The sequence below is a fragment of the Psittacula echo genome (genome assembly GCF_963264785.1).
Source record: "Psittacula echo genome assembly, chromosome: Z".
In the NCBI taxonomy this organism is placed as follows: domain Eukaryota; kingdom Metazoa; phylum Chordata; class Aves; order Psittaciformes; family Psittacidae; genus Psittacula; species Psittacula echo.
This window is the reverse complement of record NC_137742.1, coordinates 79688911-79714753: the sequence shown is the minus strand read 5'-3', so window position 1 is coordinate 79714753 and position 25843 is coordinate 79688911. Positions and strand designations below refer to the sequence as shown.

Below are 25843 nucleotides of genomic sequence, written 5' to 3'. Positions count from 1 at the left end.
TTGTAGAAAAAGAGTTTGATAAGAGGATTTTGTGGCCAAAAGAAAAAGGCTAACAGATTTCCCCATAGAGTTCAAAGAAGAAAATATCACCACCACTGACATGCAATCAATTTGTGACTCATGACAAAACTTCTCATTCCAGACTGGAACGTTCAGGATGTGCACAATTTAACAGTAGGTGATACTGAAGGTCAGACAGCATGTCCATGAAGGTAGGTGCATGTCATGAAATCCAATTGGACAAAATTGTTCCTTGATAATTTATAAAAATAGCAAGCAACAAACCTGTTAAAATATTATTTCTGGTTCATTTATAATTTTTTTATTTGCTGCTCCTTGTGGCAAGGAAGAGCTTGAAATTAAAAAACACCTCCTAAAAGAGAAGCATACCTCCTAATAAGCATAAATACTACATCACAACTACAAAATCTTTTTTTTTTTTTTTTTGGCAAACTTTCTCATGCAACTTTATGGTATAATCAAATGAAAGACCAGGAGTCTTATTATTGCTTATGCTATTGTGGTTATTCACGGAACATGGCAAATCCCAGAACAACAGCAAAACAAAAAAGATAGAAAAATTTGAACCTTATTCCATATAACAAAATTATTTAGAAGTATTATGCAAAATATTAAATGAGTGCTAACTTCACAACTGTACAGGCATAACTCATGCAAATCAACTTGCTTCTGAAGATTTCTTTAATGGAAGAAAGCAAATTGTAGCATGTGAAGTGAAGGGCAAACAATCTGAACTACCTGAGGGAGACGATGCACTTAAGTTACTATGTTATTCAGAGCTTGCTTTATTTCTGCTTGTAATTATATTTTTGCATTCTTTCTTACCTGCATTTGTAAAAATCTAGGAGGCAAATATTTGGTTTTCTCCTAATTGCAAAAAAGAAAAGCCTCTGGAGCACTATCAGGACTAAATTATTGTATCCAGTTGTGTGACTGTGATGAATACTGTGAATATTCTACATAAGTTTAAGTTCAGAGGTAGACAACATCTGGTTCTTGATTTCTAGAGGCATATTGTCATCTCAAGATGAAAGCACTCCTGCAGTTCACTGTTCCTTCAATTCTCTTAGATACATGGTATGTATCTTATAACTTAAGATAAAGATTTCAACATAGAGCTCCCAGGATGAGGAAGACAAGTAACCACAGGTTTAGATATACATTCTCACTTAGAATCAAAAGTCCTGTCCTCCTGTCCTTGTTTCCTGAGCACAGAAGCATGGTTGGAATGTCTTGTACTTGTATTTTGTAAGGCTTATTTGTTTCTTGAAAAGATCAGATGGTGGTAGGTATAAGTGGACCATCCAACATGTTGTGTCATGATCAGGAATTGCATACTGCTAAGACAATATTAATATTAAAAATATTATATTATAAATATATTATATATTTATATTTTTATATAAATATTATATAATATTTTTAATTTATATTATATATTATATAGCATATAAATATAAATATTTATATTAATATATAGAATATTAGAATATTAAAAATATTAATATTAATATTAAAGAAATTTATATGAAGGAACACGCAAGAAGGTAGTTAAAATTTTACAGCTAAATATCTAAGGCGTTCTTCATGAAGTTCTATTTTGGCAACATAATATTTTAATCTTTAAGTTAATTCTGGCACATATACAATGATGAGATAAATTCTACTGCATATTTAAGTGCAGAGCACAAAACTTCCTTTTATGTTTAAAATATGTTTATGTTGAAGAACTTACACATTTTCTAACAAATTGAAGTCATCTATTCACAAAGGTATTATCAGAAAAAATGCAGCTGATTCTTCAATTCAAAAATTTTCATTATATTTTCAAACCTTTTTGTGAAATTATGAAAGATTAAGCAAACAGCTGGAAAATAAAATAATATATACTGGATTGCTGTCTCCAATTTCTATATTTGCATATTAGGACTCTCAACAAAAACCAGTCATCTCTTGTTATTTCAGCCAAACACAACCACCCTGCTTTACACCACCTGATTTCCTTCAAAAGCAGTCTTTCTTGTTGCAGACTTAAATATTAGTTCACCCAGAGAATGTTTAAGCAATGCACTCTTCTGACTTGGCCCCTTTCAAGGCTATCTTTTGAGAAGAGTTTGTATAAATAGCAGAAGAATCAGTCAACTAAACATATTTGAGGAAAAGTTGGCAAACTGAATCAGTTCATCAGTTCAAATTGAAGTCTCTTTTCTAGCTAACTATGAAAATCTTTGAAAGAATTTATGAGGGGTAGAGCTGACATTCTTTGTAAATCAACTTTCACACTATTTTCCAACAGTCACTTTAGAGGAGGAAATGCTGCCTTCTCTAAGAGATAACTGATTCTTGCCTCTCTCATTGTACTTTCTTCTAGCCTTATACTATCAAAGGAAATTCTCTTAACTAAGCAAGCTATATCAATCACAACCATGTAAAAAAAATACACGACAAGTATAACAGCAATTCTGGAGCAGTTAAAAAGACTATGAGAGTGCAATCTCACATATTTGGTGTTCTAGAGAGAGCAATGAGAAGTGTATGTGTTGCCCAAATTAGGATTTGGAAATTTTATTTATTTGTGTTTATTCTCCACTACAACTTTATTTTAATCATATTCTTTAAAAGCGATATCCCAAACATAAGAAAAGAGTATGATAAGCTCTCTGGTAAGACCACAGCCCACAGCCAAATGAATTAACTATTAATAAAAGGAAAAAATTGTAGAAAGGCTAGCTGTCCTTTTTTAAAAGCCTGGAAACTACCAGGATAGTGTGTGGAAGATGTGACTCGGGTCAGGAGTACCTAGCGTAAATGCAGAGAACTAGGAAGAATACATGCATGCCAGAAAAAGAGGTACAACTAATAAATTAGTATCTGTGTATAAATATATGCAAAAAAACCCCAACTGTATCCTATAGTTTTCTGAGAAACTATTTAACTATGTATACAAAGATCCTTTTTGCAGTTACCAAGGGGTAAATTTTTTCTTCTATATATGTATGGTGAAAACTAGCATTATTACTCTACTTTTAGTAACTAAACTACTTTGGAGACCATTTTAGTGTGGTTAATAAAAAACCTCTCTGCTTCTACAGACAAAACAAAATAGTAAAACACTGTACTGCTACCTATCTTCCGGAAGATGCTTTACTACAGCAGACAGAATTTATTCTCGTATCTGTAGAAGAGTAATCCGGTGGCCCTCTGTGATGGTAGTTGTGACTCTGTGACTGTGTTGGCAGATAAGGGAAAGCACCTGATGTTATCTATCTTGACTTCTCTAAGGCCTTTAGGCCCTTGCAACATCCTTGTCTCTAAACTGGAGAGATATGGGTTTGATAAATGAACTACTTAATGGATTAGGAATTGTAGTCAAGGACTCAATATTCAAATACAGATCAGTAACAAGTGGTGCCCTTCAGGGGTCCATACTGGAACAAGTACTGTTCAACATATTTATTAACGTCATAGTAGGATTGCGTGTGCCCTCAGAAAGTTTGTGGATGGTAGGAAGCTGAGTGGTGTAGTTGATATGCTTGAGGAAAGGAATGCCATTCAGTTCCTGACTGGCTGCAGAAGTGGGCTCGTGTGAACTTTATGAAGTCCAACAAGGCAAAGTGCAAGGTCCTGCCCCTGGGTCAGGGCAATCACCAGTATTGGTACAGAGTGGGCAATGAAGAACTGAGGCTGCCCTGCAGAGAAGGACTGGGAGATACAAGCAGATTAAAAGCTGCACATTGCCCAGCAGTGTATGCCTGCAGCTCAGAAATCCAACTGGATCCTGGGCTGCAACACAAGAATCATGACCTGGACTACTGAGTCCAGGGCTGGGTCCCCAGCACAAGACATGGACCTGCTAAAGAGAGTAGAGAGGAGGTCACAAAAATGATCAGAGGGCTGGAGCATTTGTCCGATGGGGAAAGTCTGAAGGAGTTGGGGTTGTTCAGCCTGGAGAAGAGAAGGCTCCAGGGACACTTTAGAGTAGCCTTTCAATATTAAAAGAGGTCCCATAAAAAGATGGAGAAAGATTTTTGACAAGGGCTTGTGGTGACAGCTCAAGGCAAAATGGTTTTAAACTAAAAAAAAAAAAAAAAAAAAAAAAAGATTTATAATGTATAAACAGAAGCTTTTTTTTTACAGTAAGGTTGCCCAGAGAAGCTGTGGCTGCCCTATCCCTGGCAGTGTTCAAGGCCAGGTTGGATGGGGCTTGGAGCAACCTGGTGTACCTGGTCCAGTGGAAGGTGTTCCTGCCATAGCAGGGGGGTTGGACTCTTCAATGTCCTTTCCAACCCAAACCCAAATTCCATTATAGGAGGTCAGCAAGAAGGTGAGCACGTTGAACATTTAACTGTTTGTCCAAATCATCACTGGCAGCGCACTGCGCTATTCAAAGTGCTGCATGGTGGGAGGAGGAGAGAAAATGGAAATAAGTTGAAATAAACCTCAAACACACTACATACCTTTGAGCTGGTCAAGGAGCTATAAAGACTGTTTCTGTGCTTTGAGCAACCTGGTGTAGTGGAAGGTGCCCCTGCCCTTGGCAGCAGGGTTGAAACTAGATGTGCTTTAAAGGTCTCCTTCAAACCAAACCATTCTATGATTCTGTGATTCTGAATAGTTCAAGATGAACCTTCTTTGAAAGGTAAGTTTCAGAGTCAACAATAGCAGAAAAAGAGGGTAAGAAAAAAAATTTACCTAATTTTTAACTTTGCCACTTACATATTTGATTTATTTTTTTAAAAAAAAAAACAACAAACAAACCAACAAAACAACTGTATACTCTACAAATGAGGATAAACTTTACTGTTTCTACTCCTTTTAAATTTGTATTAAGGCTAGTAATAGCCTTCTTCAAGTAGAGATCACAAATCAGCATTATCAGTTATAGTTTCTTTTCCTACAACTTATGAAATGACCAATGTACACTCAGAAGCCAGATACAATTTTTTTTCTTTCAGATCTGCATATCCAACCCCTTTTTCTGTTTTATGGTAATATGCAAGCCAATGATGTTGCTGTTTTATTTTTATTGGCAGCTTTCAGTAATGTTTTGCATGAATTACTGAAGAGTCCGTATGGCGTCATCTGTATCACACTGCAATTTTAGCTGTCTTTTTACTGGAACTTGCCCCTGTTCCAGTGCAGTCTGGATCAGTCCATGGCAGATGGTAGGGCTGTGTTACTTGTGCTGCTGCTTTGGCCATTCTGGCCACCACCATTCTGCTTCCCTGCATCGCTACCAGTGTCAGACACGGTCGCAGCCTTCTGGACCGCATGTGTAAATGTGTATCCCAATGTTTGAAAGTCCCACCACCCATTGCTCTCAGTGTGGTTTTTAACAGCCCATTGTACTGTTCGATTTTCCCAGAAGGTGGTGCATGGTAGGGGATGTGACATCCTTACAAAGACTTTGAGGGTGCCAGAATGCAGCTCAGGCACCTTATGCCGGAACAACAGGCACAAGTCGCTGGTCTGAGCCATGTGGCCCAACAGCAGGATAAGACGCGCTACTCTTCCTTCTTTGCCTTTGTGGACAGAAATGTTAAAATGTGTATCCCAATGTTTGAAAGTCCCACCACCCATTGCTCTCAGTGTAGTTTTTAACAGCCCATTGTACCATTCGATTTTCCCAGAGGTTGGTGCATGGTAGGGGATGTGATATCAGTGAGAACCTGAGATGAGCCAGTAGAAAGATAGCTTTCCCAGAAAGGGAATAAGTAGTACTAGTTTAAATATGCACATGCAAATAAGTGTTTGTATGAATATCTATGTATAAATAATAATTACATGTCTATAAAAGTCACATTTTCTTTCCTGCAATACTCTCTGCACACTGGAATTTAAATAAACAGGTATCCACAGTAACTAGCAAAAGGTTATTTAAAAATATTTTTGTCTATGTTTCACCTCTCTACTCTTGATATTTCAGAATTGTTTACAGTGTCATTCAGCTGGAATTTTATTCTCGTACAGGATAAGGTAACTAAAGGAGAGTAGACAGCTTTCCAAAGCAGTGATTTGGGTTTTTTTTTCATTACATACTGTGCTCATCAAAGTGGGGAAGGTTTGGGCACTGAACCTCAGTCTGGAGGCTGGGAAAGGTTTTTCTTGCTGTAGGAATTCATTGTTCTGAGTGACCGAACAGGAAATAAATCAATATGCAGATGACAACCAGAGAAATAATCCACTAAACATAGATAACTGTTGCTTGGTAGCTCCATCTTTCTTCTAGTTTTGGATGAAACAGAGAAACCCTGGCATATTCACTACCATAACAAAACAGCAAAATAATGGGTGTCTGTGCAACTTCTGGAGGCAAAGCTGCCAAAGGACTTCCCTACCACACAGGATCTTGTAAGTGGCACTGAAGCCAGAACTCACTGGGGGTGTGATCATCTCTGTTGCAGAAGCAAGATATCATCATGCCATGACCGCAGGCAACTTTGCCATTATGAAAGACGTTGTTTCCCACAGCATTCTCTGAGGCTGTTGCAATAACACTAACAAAGCAAAAGCAGGTCCCACTGAGCTTGTAAGAACATGGAGTCAGTGGAGCATTCAAACTTTCCAAGTAGTAAAGATTCAAAATTTAAAAGTGGTAATAGGCTTTACCACTGCAAACTCCTTTGAATATGTCTTTAAAAGCACAATATATCAATAAAACATTAAAAATAATGTAAATGTACCACCATCGTCTCAAATTTCAGGAGGGAAATATTCAGTCAGAAAGTCAAAGGCCTGTAGTTAGCAGCTAGTACCGCGCTGTGTAATTAGAGACAACATTAAGAACTACATAAATCACTAGCTCTTTTTCCAGAAGCTTACACTATAAACAGAGCTACACAGAGAGTCCTCATATAACCCCAGGCACTGTAAACCTCAGCACAGAGCTCTTCTTCATCTCTAAACCAGCCTCTCTCCAACTTGCTCTCACCCACATGGCACGATGTACTTGCATTTCTGCTTGCAGAAGCCTCCTCCTAGCAAAACTCCAGTTTGCTATGCAGGCGCATGAGTAGTAAAAGTTACAACCTGCTTCTTTAAAAAAAAAAAACCACAAAACTATTACTGACATTTTACAGAACCCTGATTTTTTTTTTATTTCTCCTTCTGCATTCTCTATGCCATGCCTGGACTCTACCAGAGAAAGAAAACACTCCAAATCCTATGTTAAAACAAAGTTTTGCTTCAACCCTATTATTTCATATCTTTATGTAAGGTGGCTAGAACTCATGTTAGTACTTTCTGCTGTTTTGCATGCTGACTTTATTTATGGTATTGTTTCAACATTCAGTATTTTTCTTTCATTGGTTTAAGTGCTCTGAGACTAAACTTAACCTTTAACATATGAACATGGAATTCCAATCTTTAAAGAGACTAAAACAAAATGTTATTTATAAATAAATAAACTGTATTATCAAGACTGAATAAGGAGCTACCTTTGCAATTGCTCCAGGCAGTCCCTTTTATATCAGAGAGATATGAAAGAGCAAAGTGCAATTAAGGTCTTCGGTATCAAAAGCTGTGTTTATCAGACCTTATCCAGATTCATACAGCTCTTAGTCAAGATGACCTACTGTCACTAATATAGAAATTAATAGTTTTAAGAACTATCCAGATGATAAATATTTACTTTCATTTTCTCATAAAGGAATATCTTTCTCATAAATATATTTTCATGCTATATTCTCATATATTATTATATTTTCTCATACAGAAATAAGATTTTATAACCCAAACATTATAAATATACTTGCACTTGTTTATAAAACTCAGATTTTTTCCCAAAACACCATGAAAACAAAAGAAATATTCTGTGCTTCCTGCAGAGAGTCCTATTATTATGCCATTGGTCTAAACTGCTGCAACTTTATTTTGGGGACATTATTTTACTTGAAATTGTTCTGAGAGACGAGACCAATTGATATTTCCTGTTTTGCACAAGACAGTCTCTTTTTCTCAAGCACGTTTCAGTTGTGTGTGGTGCTGGGACATTTCAAAACAGAGCCATTAACTCCAAATACTCCAACACGCAGCCTGAGCGTTAACGCGCAGCCACCAAGCACACTACAAAACACCAGCACTAGGAGCTGTGACGATCCCCTGAGGTCAAGCGGAGGAGCAGAGCATGTGTTCATATTGCTGCCACGTATGCAAGCAATCGCTGCTCCTGACTCTTCCAGAACCCCCCTGGGCCAGGGTTTTTCGGTACCCCCACCAAAACCAGGACACAATGCTCCAAGCAAAGCAGTGCTGTGTGTTATCACTCTTCTCTTTACTAGACTAGACATAACCAGTGATAATAACTTCTTGGTTTAGGTTTAACACATTTTCGTCCTCCTAAGACAGATAAGAATCTGCATAACTTTCATCATTAAAGTACTGTCACAGACTTCAAAGGTGATGCCTAATATTAAACAAGTGTGTAGGTTCCTATTGAACTGTGGTTTCTAGTTGTGTTTTCTGAACTGGTGAGAACAGTCAGTACCGTCCTGAAAGTCTAACTTGTCTGCATAAGGGTAGCCAACCAATCATACCTGCAGCATTTGTTCTTCCTCTGAAAATATCATCATACACTTTCCATTGTGGGGTCACCTGGTAGGCATGGATGAACACCACAAAAACCACTACCAAGCACATTAACGGCACCAGAGCAGCAGTGAAGAGTGCAGCGTAGGCATTTGGAATGAAGCACCTGATGGAAAAAATAAATGAAAAAAATTGCTATTGATAAACATAAGAGACACCCTGAATGTCCATGAGTGAAATTTCAAGAACAAACATTTTTGAAGAAGGATATGCTCTCCAAACCACAAATTCTTTAACTCTGGTATCAGAGTAACCTTGATAGGGTGCACTGGGTTCTGTTGGTTCTTATCTCTTCATCATATCTTAAGGAATAAAACGTTTCCACCTTAAAAGTATGCATGTTATAATTTAGCCTAATCACTGTTGGAGAGATTTAAACTGTTGCAATGGAACAAATTATATTTTAACAAACTCCATGCATGTTATATTCATTTAATGTGATCACTCTTAACTCACCAAAGTCTAAAAAGCCATTATGCAACTTTCCATACTTAGCTCCTGAAACCACAAATTAACTTTTCAGAAATACATTTTTAAAATAAATTAACAAGTCTTAAAGGCAAGATAACTATTCCTCCTCGAGCTGTCGGAAATTATGTCACTTGCACATTGAACCCAAATGCTCCCTCCCTCTCATTTTTTTAAATTCTCCTGTCTCTCCTTATCCTTTCCATTTATTAAAGTTATAATTATTTATAAGAGTTATTCCTGAAAAAGAGTCAAATTATGCATATAAGATGATGAGTTGAAGGATATGGAGAAGATAGTTAAAAAGAGCTGTCGACAGCATGAGAGATCAGGGTTTTCTGTGAACTCCCTGGAGATCAGTATGTGCTTTACAGCCACTGACCTACTCTAGAGATGACACACAACAAAGCAGCCCAAGGGACAGCTTGGGAGTCAGTATGTCTAGAGAGTATGTGGTCACTGCTATCCCTATTAAGAGGGTGTAACTTACCCAGCCCTTCTGTTTGTCAGGTCAGCTCTGCTAAATAAGCTTAGAGTCAATGCTGGGAAGCGCTCAAGGCCAGGCTGGATGGGGCTTGGAGCAACCTGCTCAAGTCTAGTGGAAGGCATCCCTGCCCATGGCAGGATGTTGCAACTAGGCGGTCTTTAAGGTCCCTTCCAACACACACCATTCTATGGTTCTATGATTGTATGACAATATACATCTGAGAAGAGCCTGGGTATATGTTTCACTGATACACTTGGTATACCTTCAGGGTTTGCTTAGGTGGACATGTGTACTAAGTCCAGAAACTCAAGATTACATTCTCTGTCAGCTCTTCCAGAGTGTCAGTTGGGCATAATCAATGAATCCCAAAATAATTTCCAGCAGAATCTAGATAACTTCTGCAACTGTCTTCAGGAGCTACAGGCTCTATCAGACACCAAGCTGAGGTACCACCAGATAACATCACCGCACAAGTAAGCAAGAAACAGGGAAGGCCAGGTTGGACAGAGCTTGGAACAACCTGGTCTAGTGGAAGGTGCCCCTGCCCATGGCAGGGGGGTGGAACTAAATGAGCTTTAAGGTCTATTCCAACCCAAACCAGTCTGGGATTCTGTGATTCTCTACCGCATAACTGGTGTTCTTTTCACAGAATCACAAAATGGATGAGATAGGAAGAGGCTGCTGGAGATCATTTTGCCTGAACCTCCTTCTCAAACACAAACCTAGTGGCCCAGGACCAGGTCTAGATGGTTTTTTTAGTATCTCCAAGGATGGAGACTTCATTACCTTTCTGGGCAAATTGTGCCAGCGCTCAGTCACCTTCACAGTGAAACCATCATCTGGCTCTGTCCTCTCTGCACCCTCCCTTCAGGTGTTTATACTCATTAATGAGATCCTCTGGAGCCTTCTCCAGGTTGAACGGTCCCATTTCTCTAAGCCTTTCCTCATAGGACTGATCCTCCAGCCCTTACTCATCTTCCTAGCCCTTTTTTGAACTCTGTCCAGTCTGTCCATGTCTCTCCTGTACTGGGGAGCCCTAAACTGGCCACAGGACTTCAGCTATGGCTTTGCCAGTGCTGAGCAGAGGGTAAGGATCACCTCCGCTGGCCTGCTGGCAACATGTTTGTTTCCTGAACATAACATCTGATTCATTTCACCCTTTTAATTTTTAATATTTCTTAGGTATGAAAGTTATTTTTCTTCTTGAGTGGGTCCAACTAGCATTAAGACATGAAGGCACATTACCATAACCTATCTGCTTTTAATGATCAAAATGAACCCAAAAATCTGATGACAAGTATAGTCTCCTATGAAATCATATTTATGTTCTAAATTCTGTAATTTTTTTTCAATTTGATACATTTTTGTATTTCAGAGATCACATATCTTCTCCAAACACATCTGAACATCTCAGAAGTTTTCTGTGAACACTATATAGTTAACAAAAGCTGCATAAAAATGAAAACCCACAAAGATGGATCAATTTTACTAATACCCTTAAGTACTCACTATCGAAAAGACACTGAAAAGTTCTGTATAAATGAAGTACACAAAGACATATTAACAATATTTTTTCTTGAAAGCAATGGTGAGCAATTCAATGATGACCACTGCTTCCTGTAAGGTTTATTTACATATAGTAGTGTGATAACACATGTTGAAAGGTATCTTTTATGCTGGAAATCATATGGGACATCATTATAGGGACCAACTGAAAATACTTATTATACTTGACACTAGGGGCATATATGTATTGTTCTGTTACCATTACACATTTGTAACATGGAATTACTGTGTGTCTCATATTCCTAGCATTGGATGGGAATAGAAGAAAAATGTCACAAAACATCAACTAAGTTGGTGTTCCAGAATACAACCACTCTACAGAAAAAGGCCTAGAAAGACTGATGTGGAAACTGGAATGATCCACGTAACTACAAACCTTACTTGTTTAAAGAAGAGCATTATCTCCTGCAGGATTCTCTTTTTAAACAGGCACCCTTTCTAAAGTAAGTCTTTAATCCATGAAAGATGGAGCTACTGTGCACAGTGAAGCATTTTTTGTATTTCTTTCTTGGGTAAGTAACTGTAAGGTTTTTGTTTTGAACCTGAGTAACAGCAGAAAAAAAATCACCAAACTTACAGCTAACATACACACCTTCTGCCATGGGCACAAGAAAAATAAAACACTGCTAGCTTCTTCAAAGATTGTCATTTTATTACAAAGTTTCTGTGACTTCCTATTAAAAAAATTAAAAACTGACAAGATGTATACTGAAACTATTTGTTACTGCCATTACATAATTAATAATATAAAAGGGGAAAAAAAGGCAAAAATAACCAAGCAACATTATTAACAAAATAAGGACTATTAAAAAAAATCCAGGAAGTTATAAAATGAAAAAACTGGCATACTGTGCTGCCTACTAAGCAAGAAAGATTTAAAATATATCAATGTATTAAAGACAGCTTCATTCCATCATTGCTATGTCTTGATTTCTAAGGACAAGCTCCTTGAAATGCATCTCGAAACTATGAAAAGTTAAGCTTAACCAAAAAATTGGAGGTGTTCTTGTCTATTAAATACCCAGTGCTCTCATTAAGTTTTGGCAGCAAAAATCTTTTGACTTTTAACAAGTGGTAGGACAAGAGGAAACGGCCTCAAGCTGCATCAGGGGAGGTTTATGTTGGATATTAGGAAAAGTTTTTCATTGAGAGGGTCTTCAGGCATTGGGATAGGCTGCCTAGGGAAGTGGTGAAGTCACCATCTCTGGAAGTGTTCACAAACAGTGTAGAATAGACCTTTAATGACATAGTTTAGTGCTGGCCTTGGCAGTGCTGGGGTAAATGCTGGACTTCATGATCTTAAAGGTCTTTTCCAACCTACCTGATTCTGTGACTTACTTTTCATGTGAATATCTCTCCAGAGCTAGACCTAGATTATTATTAGTAGTAGTAGTAGTAGTAGCATTACTACTATTGTTCTTGCATTTTTTTATTTATTTTCATTTTCATTATAATCATTTAATCCTGCACACAAGGCTCTACAACTCTTGAGCTTCTCCCATGTTTTAGGCACAGCTGTTTGATGGGCAGCCCAGCACAGAGAACAGTGAATTGTGGTACCATGTGAATTTCCTCATATTGCACGTTACATCAGGAAAGTAAAAGGTAAAGGTCAGACATCTGAATTTGCACTTACCTTTGTACTTCATCATCTCCACATACAGAAACAAATGTATGTACCTAAAATAACCTAACAAAAAAGCAAAGCTTGAATTGCTTATTCATGCTTCCTCAGCTAATTCTTCACAAAGTAGACAGACACTACTTAAAATTAAAATACGCAAATTGGGTTATATTCTACATACACTTCTCAATATTCACATATTCTGTCCTTCTATAAAAAGCAGCTTTCTCTCTTCCAGATTTTAGCTTTGCTACATTATCCTTGAGTTGGTATTTCATATTTCTCCTTAGAATGCACAACAATTTTCTGCTAAATGCAGGGCAGGCCAGAGAATGGAAGCAGATAATTACTTGCTAAAAAGTTGCCAATCTGACAAATTATCTGCAACAAATTGTGTATGACATGTATCTAACCAACAAACCAAAACATAAAATGTCTTTCTTTAATGAATTTATCCTAGATAATGCTATTTATTATCTGCATCTGATGTTTTGGGCAGCATAACAGTTTTACAACCAACCCGCTTTTGAAGAACTTTATAGGTATTTAATAGGTGGAAACTCTGGGCTTTTAATTTTGACACAGTTGTTAAGCATAACCCTGAGAACATATGGGCTCTTGTATTATATCTCAGACTCACCAATAAGCTCAGTTCTCTGATATATGTTCATTTGCACATTCAGCTGACAAACTACTCCTTTGTGGACCTACATCTAGTGCAATAATTCTTACAGGAGTTTATGCTGTTTCCTCTGGTCCCTTCTTCAAACGTTCTGCCTGTTTTGGAATACTGCTGCTCTTCGTATCAAATCCCTTCATACAAATGCAAAGCAGTAAGCATCCAGGTATTGCTATAGCATTTTATTTCTCTTAGCACTAATCTAGAGGCCCTGATCGATGTACACTTCACACACAGTTAGGACTGCCAACATTGTATGCACATGGCCATCTACCACAATTTAACAGTAGTCATATTCCATAAATACATTAGGCAACAAGTCTGATGTTTGTTCTGTGTTTTATTTTCCACTCCCCTGACAGGGAAAGAAACATATGGACCATTTTGTGTTATGGTTTTTTTTTGGGGGGGTTGTTTTGTTTCGGTTTTTTTAAGCATTTATATTTCCACTGTGTTCTCAGGAGATCCCTCCTGCAGTCCTGTGTCCAGCTCTGGGGCAACATCACAAGAGGGTCAAGGAGCTGTTGGAGTGAGTTCAGAGGAGGCCACGGAGATGCTGTGATGGCTGGAGCAGCTCTGCTCTGGAGACAGGCTGAGAGAGCTGGGCTTGTTCAGTCTGGAGAAGTGAAGGCTCCTTAAGGGGAGACCTTAGAGCAGCTGCCAGTGCCTAAAGGGGCTACAAGAAACCTGGAGAGGGGCTTTGGACAAGGGTCTGTAGGGACACGAAAAGGGAAAATGACTTTAACCTGACAGAGGGGAGACTGAGATGAGCTCTTAGGCAGAAGTTCTTCCCTGTGAGGGTGGTGAGGCCCTGGCATGAGTTGCCCAGAGAAGCTGTGGCTGCCCCATCCCTGGCAGTGCTCAAGGCCAGGCTGGAAGAGACTTGGAGCATCCTGGTCTAGCGGAAGGTGTCCCTGCCCGTGGTAGGTGGTTGGAAGTGGATGAGCTTTAAGGTCCTTTCTAACACAAACCATTCGGTAATTCTATGATTCTACGAACTGATGTGAAGAAAACCATATGGAAAAGGTATGCTAAGTTTCAAATGGGTAACATTTCAGATGATAGTCACTAGTTCCTGAAGAAATTCAACTCACACTCACAATGGAGAAATTTCTGTTTCTTGAGTAGATAAGATTCTACAGATATCCACAAGATTATACAGAAATTTACAGTGCCAAAGGCACATGCTTTTAGATCCATAGTCTTCATTCTACTTCCTGCAGTTTTCTAGATACACTAGCAGTAGAGCATGCAACACCCTGAAAACACAGACTTAACACTTTTAAAAATCAGTGGAAGACTGAATTAAAGGCAGGGGCCCAACCAGATATGTTTAATGTCTGCCTGGCACAATGGAAGGTGGTGTAGCATGTATTTGGATGTTTTCTGGGGCTTTACTGCACAGAAAGGAAATTTACAACTTAGCTAAGACAGTTACATGTGTAACAGATGCCTTCTTGATACTTTGATTACGTTGCAGCAAGTGTTGGCCTGTGATGGTATCAAGGAAACAGCTACAGGACAGTTTAACATTTAACATTTAAAAACGTTTTTGAAGTGCCATCCAAAATGACTCACTGCCCATTTGAACCTTTTATTGAAGGAATTAGTACTGCCACTTACAACTAAACGGCTCTTCTTCCCATGAAAAGGATTTTCCCTATAGCACACCCTATGTCATTACTGCCTGATGTCCATCTAGCCTGATAAAAAGCACAAAACTTCCCCAAGAAATCTGTTTCAATGCTTCACAGCACTCACCTCTAGAGACCATTTCCTAGGGTTAAACTTAACTCTCTTACTGCGATGTATACATTACATCTTGGCGTAGCCAACATGTATTTTTACCTTGTTTGCCACAAAATTTCTTTATCTACTCATAAATTATTGCAATTTTCCCCTCCAAACTTCTTTTCACTGTCCTAGATCTTTCAGTCTTTCTGAGCATATTTTATATTGAAGGTTTTTGCTGGTCTCATTGATTACACCACTTTGTTAATGTATTGATTCAATCATGAGATCCAGCACCTCTGGTAGCATTTCATCTCAGTACTTCTCAGTGAATCTGAATACTTAGTAGTCAGAACTTCCTTCTAGTCAGAAGGTGTGTAGTCACACCAGAAGGAACTTATGTGTCCTTAAGACTAAGTTGCTTTATATATAGACCAATATCATGTCTGCCTTTTGTGCCATAGCACAAAGTTGATGACTCATGCTCATTTTATCATTTACAATAGCACAAGAGATTTTTGAGAAGAATTGGTAAACAGCCAATAATTATTCTTCATCCTATTTTTGCATAGCTAATGATTCTTGGCAAGACACAATTCTTTGCACGTCTCCACTGAAAACCATATTACTTTTTCAGAGAGATCTCAGTAACATTATGAATTATAATTGACATTCAATGTCCTTCTTTCCCAGCTTTGTTCTGTAGTAAATTTGAATGGAAACTCCTTTATCCCAGGCTTGTATTATATGAAGCAAACCTAGTATTTTCCACTTCATTAGTAACCAAAGAAGATGTTGAACAATATTTGAAGGGCATTTTAAAGTCATGATTCCTTGAGAAGTTTCATCTAAGAATTCAGAAAAATTTACCTGAGAACATAGTCTACTGATAGGGTTTTTTATGTGTTGGAATATATAGGGAAATTTGAGATGACTATATATGTACCAACATTGCTGCAAAGGTCAGAAGCTAAACAAATATAGCACATGATAAAACATTCAGCCCATAAAGAATTAAAAAGCAAAAACCAAAATGCTTTTCTGGACAGTGGACCACATCACTTACTTAAAACTTCATTTCATTCTTTCACAAGGTTACAGGTCTGGTTTATAAATGCACTTGGAAACTTTTGACACTATTTGAATTACACAGTAGGATGCAATACAAGGAAAGCAAATACAAAACCTACTACAGACCTACCACAGTCACTAGATAGCTCTTAATTCTGCAGAAATGAATATGGAAATTACTGGTGATCACATTTAATCAGAACAAGATTTGTAACTATGCTGTTCCAAAGAGGTACATGTCATACTTGGATGTATAAACAGCAGTATATGCTGCCATACATAGGAAGTAACTGTTCTGCTCTAGTCAGCATTACAAATACCATGTTGGCAAGCTGTGTCTGGCTTTGGCACATTTAAAAAACATGAATTAAATGATGAAAGTTCACAGTAGAGCTAGTTTTATAAATGTGCTCCACTCTGGACAGACTGAAAAAAAATTTATTTGTTTGGTTGGCTTGTTTTCTTGTTTCTAAAGGGAAGGGACAAGTACTGGCGAACTACAAAAAGACAAAGGAAGAGGCAACCTAGGAGCTGGCATAAAGCAAAAGCAGGATACTTTTCTCCATGTTGTAATATATTTTTCTTGCTAGAAAACATAAACCAAGGGGCTCAAACTGTTGCAAGACTGGCTACCAGAGTAGTCACAGAAGGGATTAGCTGCATTTAGCAGAACCATAAGGATCAGAGCTAGGTCCCTTAAAAGTGGATTAAGACACAAACTAGCAAGGTACTTTCAAGCCCAGCAATTGATGCTTGGGGAAAAAAAAAAAAAAAAAAAAAAAAAACAAAACAATGAAATACCTAAAGCAAATGTCTTACAATGAAAAATGTTAGGCAGCTCTTGTTTCTGTGCTTGAGCCGTTCTTTCCAATGAAGCCCCTACATTTCAGTTCTAGTGCAGACAAAGCTTTTTCTTCTGGTGAGCACTTGTTAAACATTTCCTAGGCTATCCACAGAGCCAAACCCACAACAGGAAAAAGAGAAGATGAGCTGAGCTTTCTTTTTTCACTACTGATAATTTCTCAGTTCAACTCCTTTATTTCACTCACCTTGCCTTGCCTTTCTCACAATACCTGCAAACTATGCCCATGCACAGGATACCTGCACACATCCAGAGAACATGCCTAGCATGTATTTTATTTACATCCTATTTCCTACTTTTCTAGGACGTTGCCTGCCAATGCCTTTGATCATAAGAAGAGTCATTTATATCCATAACTGACTAAAATATTGCACAATCCAAACTGCATAGTAGGAAAAGCAATCTTTCCAATGCCCAAGGATGAAAACTGCGGGTATAGCTCCAGCGTAACACTGCAGTGTTTACTTCATCCAGTACCCAAAATAGCATTTACCAAAAACTTAACTTTCATGGCTACCCTGGTACTGCATCCTGGTCTGGCTAAACCGTCTCTCTCTGAAGATTCGCATAAGACACAAACAACAGAATTCTAAAACAACCCATCAGCAAAGGTTGCTCTTTTTCCTTTTGCGAAAGGCAATACAGTAAGCATGGATGTATCCCTAGCATTATGTTTTTTTTCCTAAGCCTTCAGAAAGCAACCACTGTTTCATGTGTGCACTGGTAACAGCATGGCATGCAAAAGATAGCACTGAGTAATGCTTCTATCATCTATACTTATTATATATTAAGCACAGGCCATAAAATTGCAATTTCCAAATTGAAGCACAGGAAGAAAACTCAGCAATGTAAAATAATTTTAACAGGGCTTTTGAGGATGTTACTGCCAGGTCAAAACGTAGAATATAGGGGATTACAGCTGCCAGGACAGTGCTTAAAGAAAAAGGTCTCTCTGTCCCTGTGGTTGAATTTACATGTAAATATAGCTTGAAACAATATTTTTCAACCAATTATTGGTCCATTGCTGGCACAATGTGTCTGATCAGGTAAGTGAAAAGGAAAAACAAGGATCTAGGAAAAATTCGATCAATACTGACTTAATGCAGGCCACCCAAACTGCCAAATGAGGATCTAGGGATCTATGGTCAAGCATGGGCTCTTAAGATTCAAAATGCCTATCTCTCTTTTGCATTGCTCCAACGAGTTATTTTCAAAACCATGTCTAGGCAGAGGGAGACTGAGTCACAAAAGTAATTTCTGATGAAACATGAGATTATACTCCTTCCATTCTCTACAGTCTGTCAATGCTATTCCAGCCCTACTCCAGGCCTTAGGGCTCTGTGGTTAGTTGACCTTGGCTGGACACCAGGTGCCCACTAAGCCACTCTGTAACTTCCCTCCTCAGTGGGATGGAGAGGGAGTAGAAAATAAGGTGGAAAAAACCTAATAGGTTAAAATAAAGGTGGTTTAATAAAGCAAAAGCAAAGGCTGCATATAGAAACAAAGGGAAAAAAAGATTTATTCTCTACTTCCCATCAGCAGGTGATGTCCAGCAACTTCCCAAGAAGAAGGGCTTCAGTACATATAGTGGTTGGTCCAGAACACAAACTCTGTGATAATGAATGCTCCTCCTTTCTTTCCCCATTAAGCTTTTTCTGCTGAGCAGATGTCATGTGGTATGGAATACCCCTTTGGTCAGTTGGGCCATCCTGGTTGTGTCCCCTCCCAAGATCTTGCCAAACCCCAGCCTGATGGTGAGGGGGGATGCTGGAGAGACAGCCTTGATGCTATGCAGCACTACTCAGCAGTAGCCAAAACACTGCTGTGTTATCAGCACCTTGCTAGCTATCAATACACAGCACAGTTCTATGAGGCTGCAGTGGGGAAAATTCACCTCGTTCAGACGCAGTACAGCTGTCACAAATGCCTATGTGCCACCTGTGAGGACACACCACTCATACCCTCAGTTGTTTTTGTTTTTTAAATACTCCCCTGGTTGATGTCAATCCAGCCGTGTTGTTTCAAATACATTGTATTAAAAAAAGCCCAAAACTAACCCAAACCCAAAAGAAAAACACATAAAACACTACATTTTCATGCTACGAAGCCTCTGCAGAGAACACATCAGATATAGGACCAAGTGCTGTGTAGGGAGAGAGTTTGAATACGTAAATAAAAACCAGTCTGTGTCACTTAACCTTAGGACAGTATTAGTCCTCGCAGCTCTGTTATTTGACATGAATGTTTGGAATTTGAGGTGTCATTTTAGGATTTAAAAGTCATTTTAGAATGTGAAAATTTTCAAAAGTGACAAGCAGTAACCTCCTCAATTCCACGCGGCCTAGTGAAGTTGCTAACTTTAGGTGCCAGCAGATACCTCATGCTTGGAGGAAAGCAGGCCCCATTGTAGTGTTTCAAGCTGGTCCTAAAAGCTGACACACCAAAATTTTTATTTCTTTGTCTTGTCTTACAGTGGGAAGGTCAAACTTCTACAGAAAATCCAATGATGATTAGGACAATGTATTTCCTTACAGTCATATTACAGTGTTTACATGAAAACTAAAATCAGCCAGCAATGTATATTGAAATATTAAGATCACACTGTGGTAGTCATATTTCAGTAGTTAACATAAGAAATTATATAAATTAAGGCCTAAATATAAACTGGTCTTTCTGCAAATTTGGATGTTGCAATTTCCCAGCCAAGAAAAGTGAATGCTCATGTCTGTGCTGTTTCAGAAGCTGAGAGCAGTGTATGAGCATCCCTGCCTGCAGCAAAAACCTCCTGTAACTATAGAAAATAAGTTATAATAAAGTACTGCAGCTGCATAATGACCGCATTAAAAGGCCATGGCAGCTGTACTGAATCTGAGCATTAACGGTAAGACACACTCTGAATTTCTAATGTCTCATTATTCATAGTAATTTCTAAAATCTCTTTAGATGTTAGAAATTTCTGCATTTCTAACATCTCATTATTCATAATAACCTCTGGCCCATGGCAAGGTTTAAAAGCAGAAGTGACATAGCTTGGGTAAGTCGAAGGCAAGCACAGTGGTATCATTGACTCAGGAAGACACAGTACGTCCCCTCTCTTGAGTCAGTGCTTCAGAAACGTTTGTATGAGCACACTGAGAAAGGACCTTCCATCCAACTAGGTTGAACTTTTCTACAGGAATGAGTCGAGAAGAACAATTTCATGTCAGTAAGCATAAATTACAGCCACCTTAGGGTACTCTAAATTACACTTGGCAGGCCAGAGAGGCTGCTCAGGCAGTAGAGGCAGTAGAGGGCAACTGAAATGTGGCATGGGTCTATATTTTGATTACTCTCCAATATGCAAGAGTTTATTTTGGCAAGAGGTTCCTCTCACAAAATAGATTATTTATTTATTTATTTATTTATTTACTTACTTATTTATTTATTATCTGCTCTGCAACAAAAAAGGAGCTCAGAATGACAAACAGTACATAGAGATGAGATCTTAAGACAAAGTTCTTCCCTGTGAGGGTGGTGAGGCCCTGGCACAGGTTGCCCAGAGAAGCTGTGGCTGCCCCATCCCTGGCAGTGTTCAAGGCCAGGTTGGATGGGGCTTGGAGCAACCTGGTCTAGTGGAAGGTGTCGCCTACCATGACAGGGGGTTGAAACTGGATCAACTTTAAGGTCCCTTCCAAAACAAACCAGTCCATGATCGTATGACACAAACAAAACTCTACATAATGCAAAAGCCTCTGTTAACATTTAGAGCTGGAGATTCTCTGGGTGTGTTGTTTCTGGTAAGAAATGAGACAAGGTTTTAAAAAAAACCCCAGTAATATAGGGAAGGGATGCCTGCAGCTCACTTATCAACAGGAACATTTGTTTATATTAGAGTTCTTCATTTATCAGTAACAGCACCAACATGAGCTTATGATAGAAGTTCAGCAAAAACTATTGTTTATGTTTTAAAAAAAGAGAGAAATCTTTATAAATGCTGATGCATTTTGTTACATTTCTAATTTGTTTTACCATTTTCTTAGCTTTCCTAAATGTCTTATCTTCAGGTAGAAAGCCTACTTATTTTTTTAGCAAATTTATTTTTTAAATTACAGAAAGGTTTCGTTGTTTAGGGTTTTTTTTGTTTGTTTGGTTGGTTTGGTTTGGTTTTCCAGAACTGGAAGCAACAGGAACTGACATTTAAATAGCTTCAAATATGTGTCATGCAGAGAGAAGTGTAAATTTACAACTGTTCTGTCTGTCATATTAAATTTCAGAAGTGCTTTACACATAACAGATAGCATGATGTGGTCCTGCCCATTGCAGGGGGTTGGAGCTAGATGAACTTAAGGTCCTTTCCAACCTAAACCATTCTATGATTCTATGATTCAGTATGAGTTACAGGGAACCCACTAATAGTAGAGAACATTTTGCTTTGCAAAATGTAACTCCAGCAGAGTGCCAGTGTTCTAAAAATCATCATAAACCTCTTAATTTCAATGTGTGGAGTAATTAGGACCCATTGTTTGCTGTTAGGGCACCATTCTCACAGCTGCCTATATGTTTTTATGGAAAAAAATAGGCAAAATAGTTCTAGTAAAAACATGTATATATACGTATACCACTTTAAAATCTGAAACTGTCTAGTTAGAAATTTCCAGAGTGTAATGAATATTTTTCCAAGATTTTTTTCTAATAAAACCAGAATTCTATCTATTTTATAATGCTGTATGACAAATCAATTTACGAAAATCAGAGTTCAGCTTACAATTTGATACAGGCCACATGATTTAGCCAACATGGGTTAAGCATACAGTTTGTTTGCAAGTCAATTAAAAAAAACCCAAACAAACAAACAAAAAAACAAGTGGCAGAGATTTTCCAAAGAAGATAGGAGAGGCACTGGGCAACCACATACTGCCAGAGCGATGTCAGCGGGATATGGGCTGTGCCATGCCTCTTTGAAAGCTCCAGCAACAGCCTTTGACTCAGTGATAAATCAGCGCCGCTTTCACCTTTACCACAACGCTATTGATTGGAGTTACCTGCTCAAAATATGAATCAGATATACCAGACAGTTTCTCCTGGTTATTTTCAAAGAATCAGAGGATGGTTTGTGTTGGAAGGGACCTTCAAGATCATCCAGTTCCAACCTCTCCCACAGGCAGGGACATCTTCCCCTAGACCAGATTGCTCCAAGCCCTGTTCAACCTGGCCTTGAACATTGCCAGGGATGGGGCAGCCACAGCTTCTCTGAGCAACCTGTGCCAGGGCCTCACCACCCTCACAGGGAGGAATTTCTGCCTAAGGTCTCATTTCAATCTCTCCTCTGTCAGGTTAAAGCCATTCCCCCTTGTCCTGTCCCTACAGGCCCTTGTCCAAAGCCCCTCTCTAGCTTTCTTGCAGCCCCGTTAGGCACTGGCAGGTGCTCTAAGGTCTCCCTGGAGCCTTCTCTACTCCAAGCTGAAACAGCCCAGTTCCCTAAGCTTGCCAAACACTTGTTTGGAGTTTTCAGGGTGGTTCTCCCTCCCAGCAGAAACAGCTCTCAGCACAGCATGTGCAGGGCAGAAGCTAGCAGTGTTACTACTCTGGAGGAAGTACTGGTTTCTTTCCTCACCAGCACTGTGAAAAACATAAACTTGTGAGCCTGCAGAAGGACAACTACACCCCTATGCCCCTTATCAAAAGCTGTGCACTGTTTGGCGTGTGGCAGAAGCAGGCTTTGAGATAAGCTGCTGCTTGAAGCCACGCGTCCTGAAGCCAGCGCAGCTCATCAGGCAACACAAGGCACCTAGCAAAGACCTGGCACAGCCCCATAGCAAACACTGAGCCTCTGCCCCGAAATTACCTGTCTGGGTGGTGCTGCATGTTCACCTTACACTTCTGGACACCCTCACAAGAATTCTGACTTTCTTCATGATGCGCAAATTCTTCATAACCCTGTGGCGATGGTGTTCCACCAGCTGTTTCACAGGTTATCGTACAATTAGATGTGGTCTTGATCCTTGGTGACTTCTACACACTTTGGTGTCAAAATGTAAAAAATGCCTGGTTCAGTTTGCCCTACTTACCTAAGAGATGGGGTGCAAGAACTGGAATCAGGGGGAAGGGAAGGGAAGCACTTTTCACCCTGTAATTTCAGAAAAACAGTCGATTGAGAAAGTATATACCTATGGAATTCTTTTGGACAAAAATTAGGTGAGTGCTTTCCCTATAGCTGCAGCAGGTTCCACCATGATACTACTTTTGCTTTTGTTTAATCACTTTCCCTCTGTCAGGAAGGTTTTAAAGGAAAATAAGAAGTTCTTTCGAAAACTTTAAAGGAAGTAGGGGTTTTTTTCAGCGGAACAACATCTGCTCATGGGTCCAAGCAAGCAAATATCAGAAGAACCATAAAAGCTGCCCCAAAGAGTCCCGTATAACTGAGAAACAAGTCACTCCCTTGTATCAGTACATTTGGAGACTTTTGTAGCTAAATACTGCTGATCAGAGCACAGCACAGCTAGACTGACCTCCTTTGATTTAGTGCTGTACTTGACCTCTGCCACCTTACTGGTATGATGGGAAAATGACCAACCCAAGAAATCTCTTCCTGCCCCCACTCCTGCTGTTGTGGTATGAAAGAAAATGAAAGCTGCGTTTGTGTTTGATGAATTTAGATCAATTTATACCTCATGCAGATTAGCTCAGGGGCAGGCTCTTACCTTTTAATTCATATATAGAATTCAACACAGGAAAATTAATTCTTTTACTGGTTGTAAGTTTGAAATTAAATACAAAATGTTTAATAACAGCTTTTCCAGATTTGTGACAGTCAACCCTCTGGCATTATTTAATTTTCTTTCAGTTTCTTTCCTCCATACAGCAAAAGAAAAAAGAAGGAGAGTGAGGGGAACAGGAGAAGAAGGAGGGGGAAAAAAAAAGGTAATGAAAACTCAGTTGGATCATTTTGGTTAAACTCAGAAAGCAGAGGAACTTATAATTGCCAGAAACCAAGCCAAGGCTTGATTGGTTTTGTATATATTTGGACAGATTGTCCCAGCAATCTTTTGAAAGTGAACATCAGTGGGAATTACTGCTAGGAATCTGACCCGATCACCTTTACTCCCATGTAAAAATTCATTATGTGTAGCACTGTATTCATTAATGGATTTACTCACAGAGTAACTATCAACAATAAAAAACAGTGGGTAAAATCCAGTCCACCACAAACAAAGAATGAAGAAGTGCCAAGATGCTGTTTTGAAGAAGGAAAGAACAGAAGATTCAGTTTGAGTCAGCATGCGCAGCAAAAGTCTTGTCAATAAACCAGACTTATTGCATAAGAAAGCAAAAATCTGTTTCCTTGTTTTTCTCCAGTGCTGCTGTTACTGTAGAGTAAACAGCTTGGGAACAGGGAAAAGTAAAATGCCTAAGCAATGCTCTTCTATAATGCAAGTGTCATATGCTGGTTTAGAATATGGACCACTGTGTTTCAATCTTCTCATTATACCATCCTCTGGAAATTTCTCTGAACAATTTTATATCTACTTTTTTGCTTTTTGCTTTTTCCTCCTGTGAAAGTAAATACTAGCAAAGGACCAGTTATGAAAGGAGAAGCAGCAAGGACTTAGCAGAAGCACTGCATTAATACAGCTTGGGCTTCTAGGCACTGGAAGCTCTCGAGTCCACAGGCAGGTCATCCCAGAAGACTTGTAGCCTTCAGTATTTAACCAGGAAAAAAAGCTGGTGGAAATCTGCTTGGAATCTCGTAGAGCAGGGCTCTTGCTAAAACACTGCAATTTTAAAATTATATGAGTTATGTGTCTGATTTCTGTTAATAATGCTCCTGTTTACATCTAAGATTTCTTCCTTATGTGTGTCAGCTAGCACCAATGGTTTTGAAATGATCTATCATTGGGGGGGGGGGATTATTACTACTTAATATTTGTTACATTGTCTCACATGCAAGACAATGTTCCCTGTACTAGCTTTTAGGGTAGACACTACCAATTTGCTCACTTTTCCCATCCACTCTTTAACCCAAGGATTTTAGTACAAATCTAGCTGAAAAAGGACATGTTTCCACATGCAAACTGTCAAACATAAATGAAGCATATGTTCACAGTCCTTCCCTTTGGCATGAAGAATAATAAAATGTCATGCAAAAGTTTTGGGGTTTTTTATTGATGCTTAAAAGCAATATTTAGTATGTAAATTTTTTAAATGTGCATGCTTTGTTGCAACATAATAAATGCTCAGGACAAGCACACACTTGCAACCACTTGTATTGCAGCTTCTCTATCAGACATACTGGTTCTATACAAGCCACATGGATGAATAAATTTAGTACCACTACTACAAATCAATCTGCTAAAGCTGTAGTCCTTTTCCTCAGAGGTATCTTAGCACTCAGAGGTATCACTCATCAGTGAGATATGCTTTTAATTACTAGTGCTGTTACTTAGCACAGACAAGTTTGCCTTCCAAATCACAGCTCCCTGCTCTAAGTACTGTCAGTGTCCACGGACTTCTCACAACTAAAATGTGAGCATGAAATCGACCTATTGCAGAATAATCCTCTGGTGAAGTTAAAAAACAAACTTTTTCTACTTTTTAGGAAGATCAAATACAAGAGGTTAGATATATAAACTTATTATAAACAGCATGTCAGTGTCAATGAAGTAGTTGGAGCCAGCTGCTGGTGTTGATCTCACGATTGCTTATTTTAGCATTTCCTGTTATAATATAGCATATCAGATGAAGGTTTTTATAAGCTGCTGGAAAACAGAT

The 25843-nt window shown here is 38.7% G+C and overlaps 1 protein-coding gene across 1 annotated transcript in view; it reads right to left on the bottom strand.

Annotated features, from left to right (window-relative positions):
- The window catches only part of ADGRV1 (adhesion G protein-coupled receptor V1), a gene marked incomplete at its 5' end in the record, with an annotated part of 292106 nt that overhangs the window by 46802 nt on the left and 219461 nt on the right, over nt 1-25843 (bottom strand). Inside the window, one exon of the mRNA XM_080638347.1 lies at nt 8556-8713. Coding sequence (XP_080494473.1) covers nt 8556-8713 — 158 coding nt within the window. The remainder of the gene's footprint in view (nt 1-8555; nt 8714-25843) is intronic.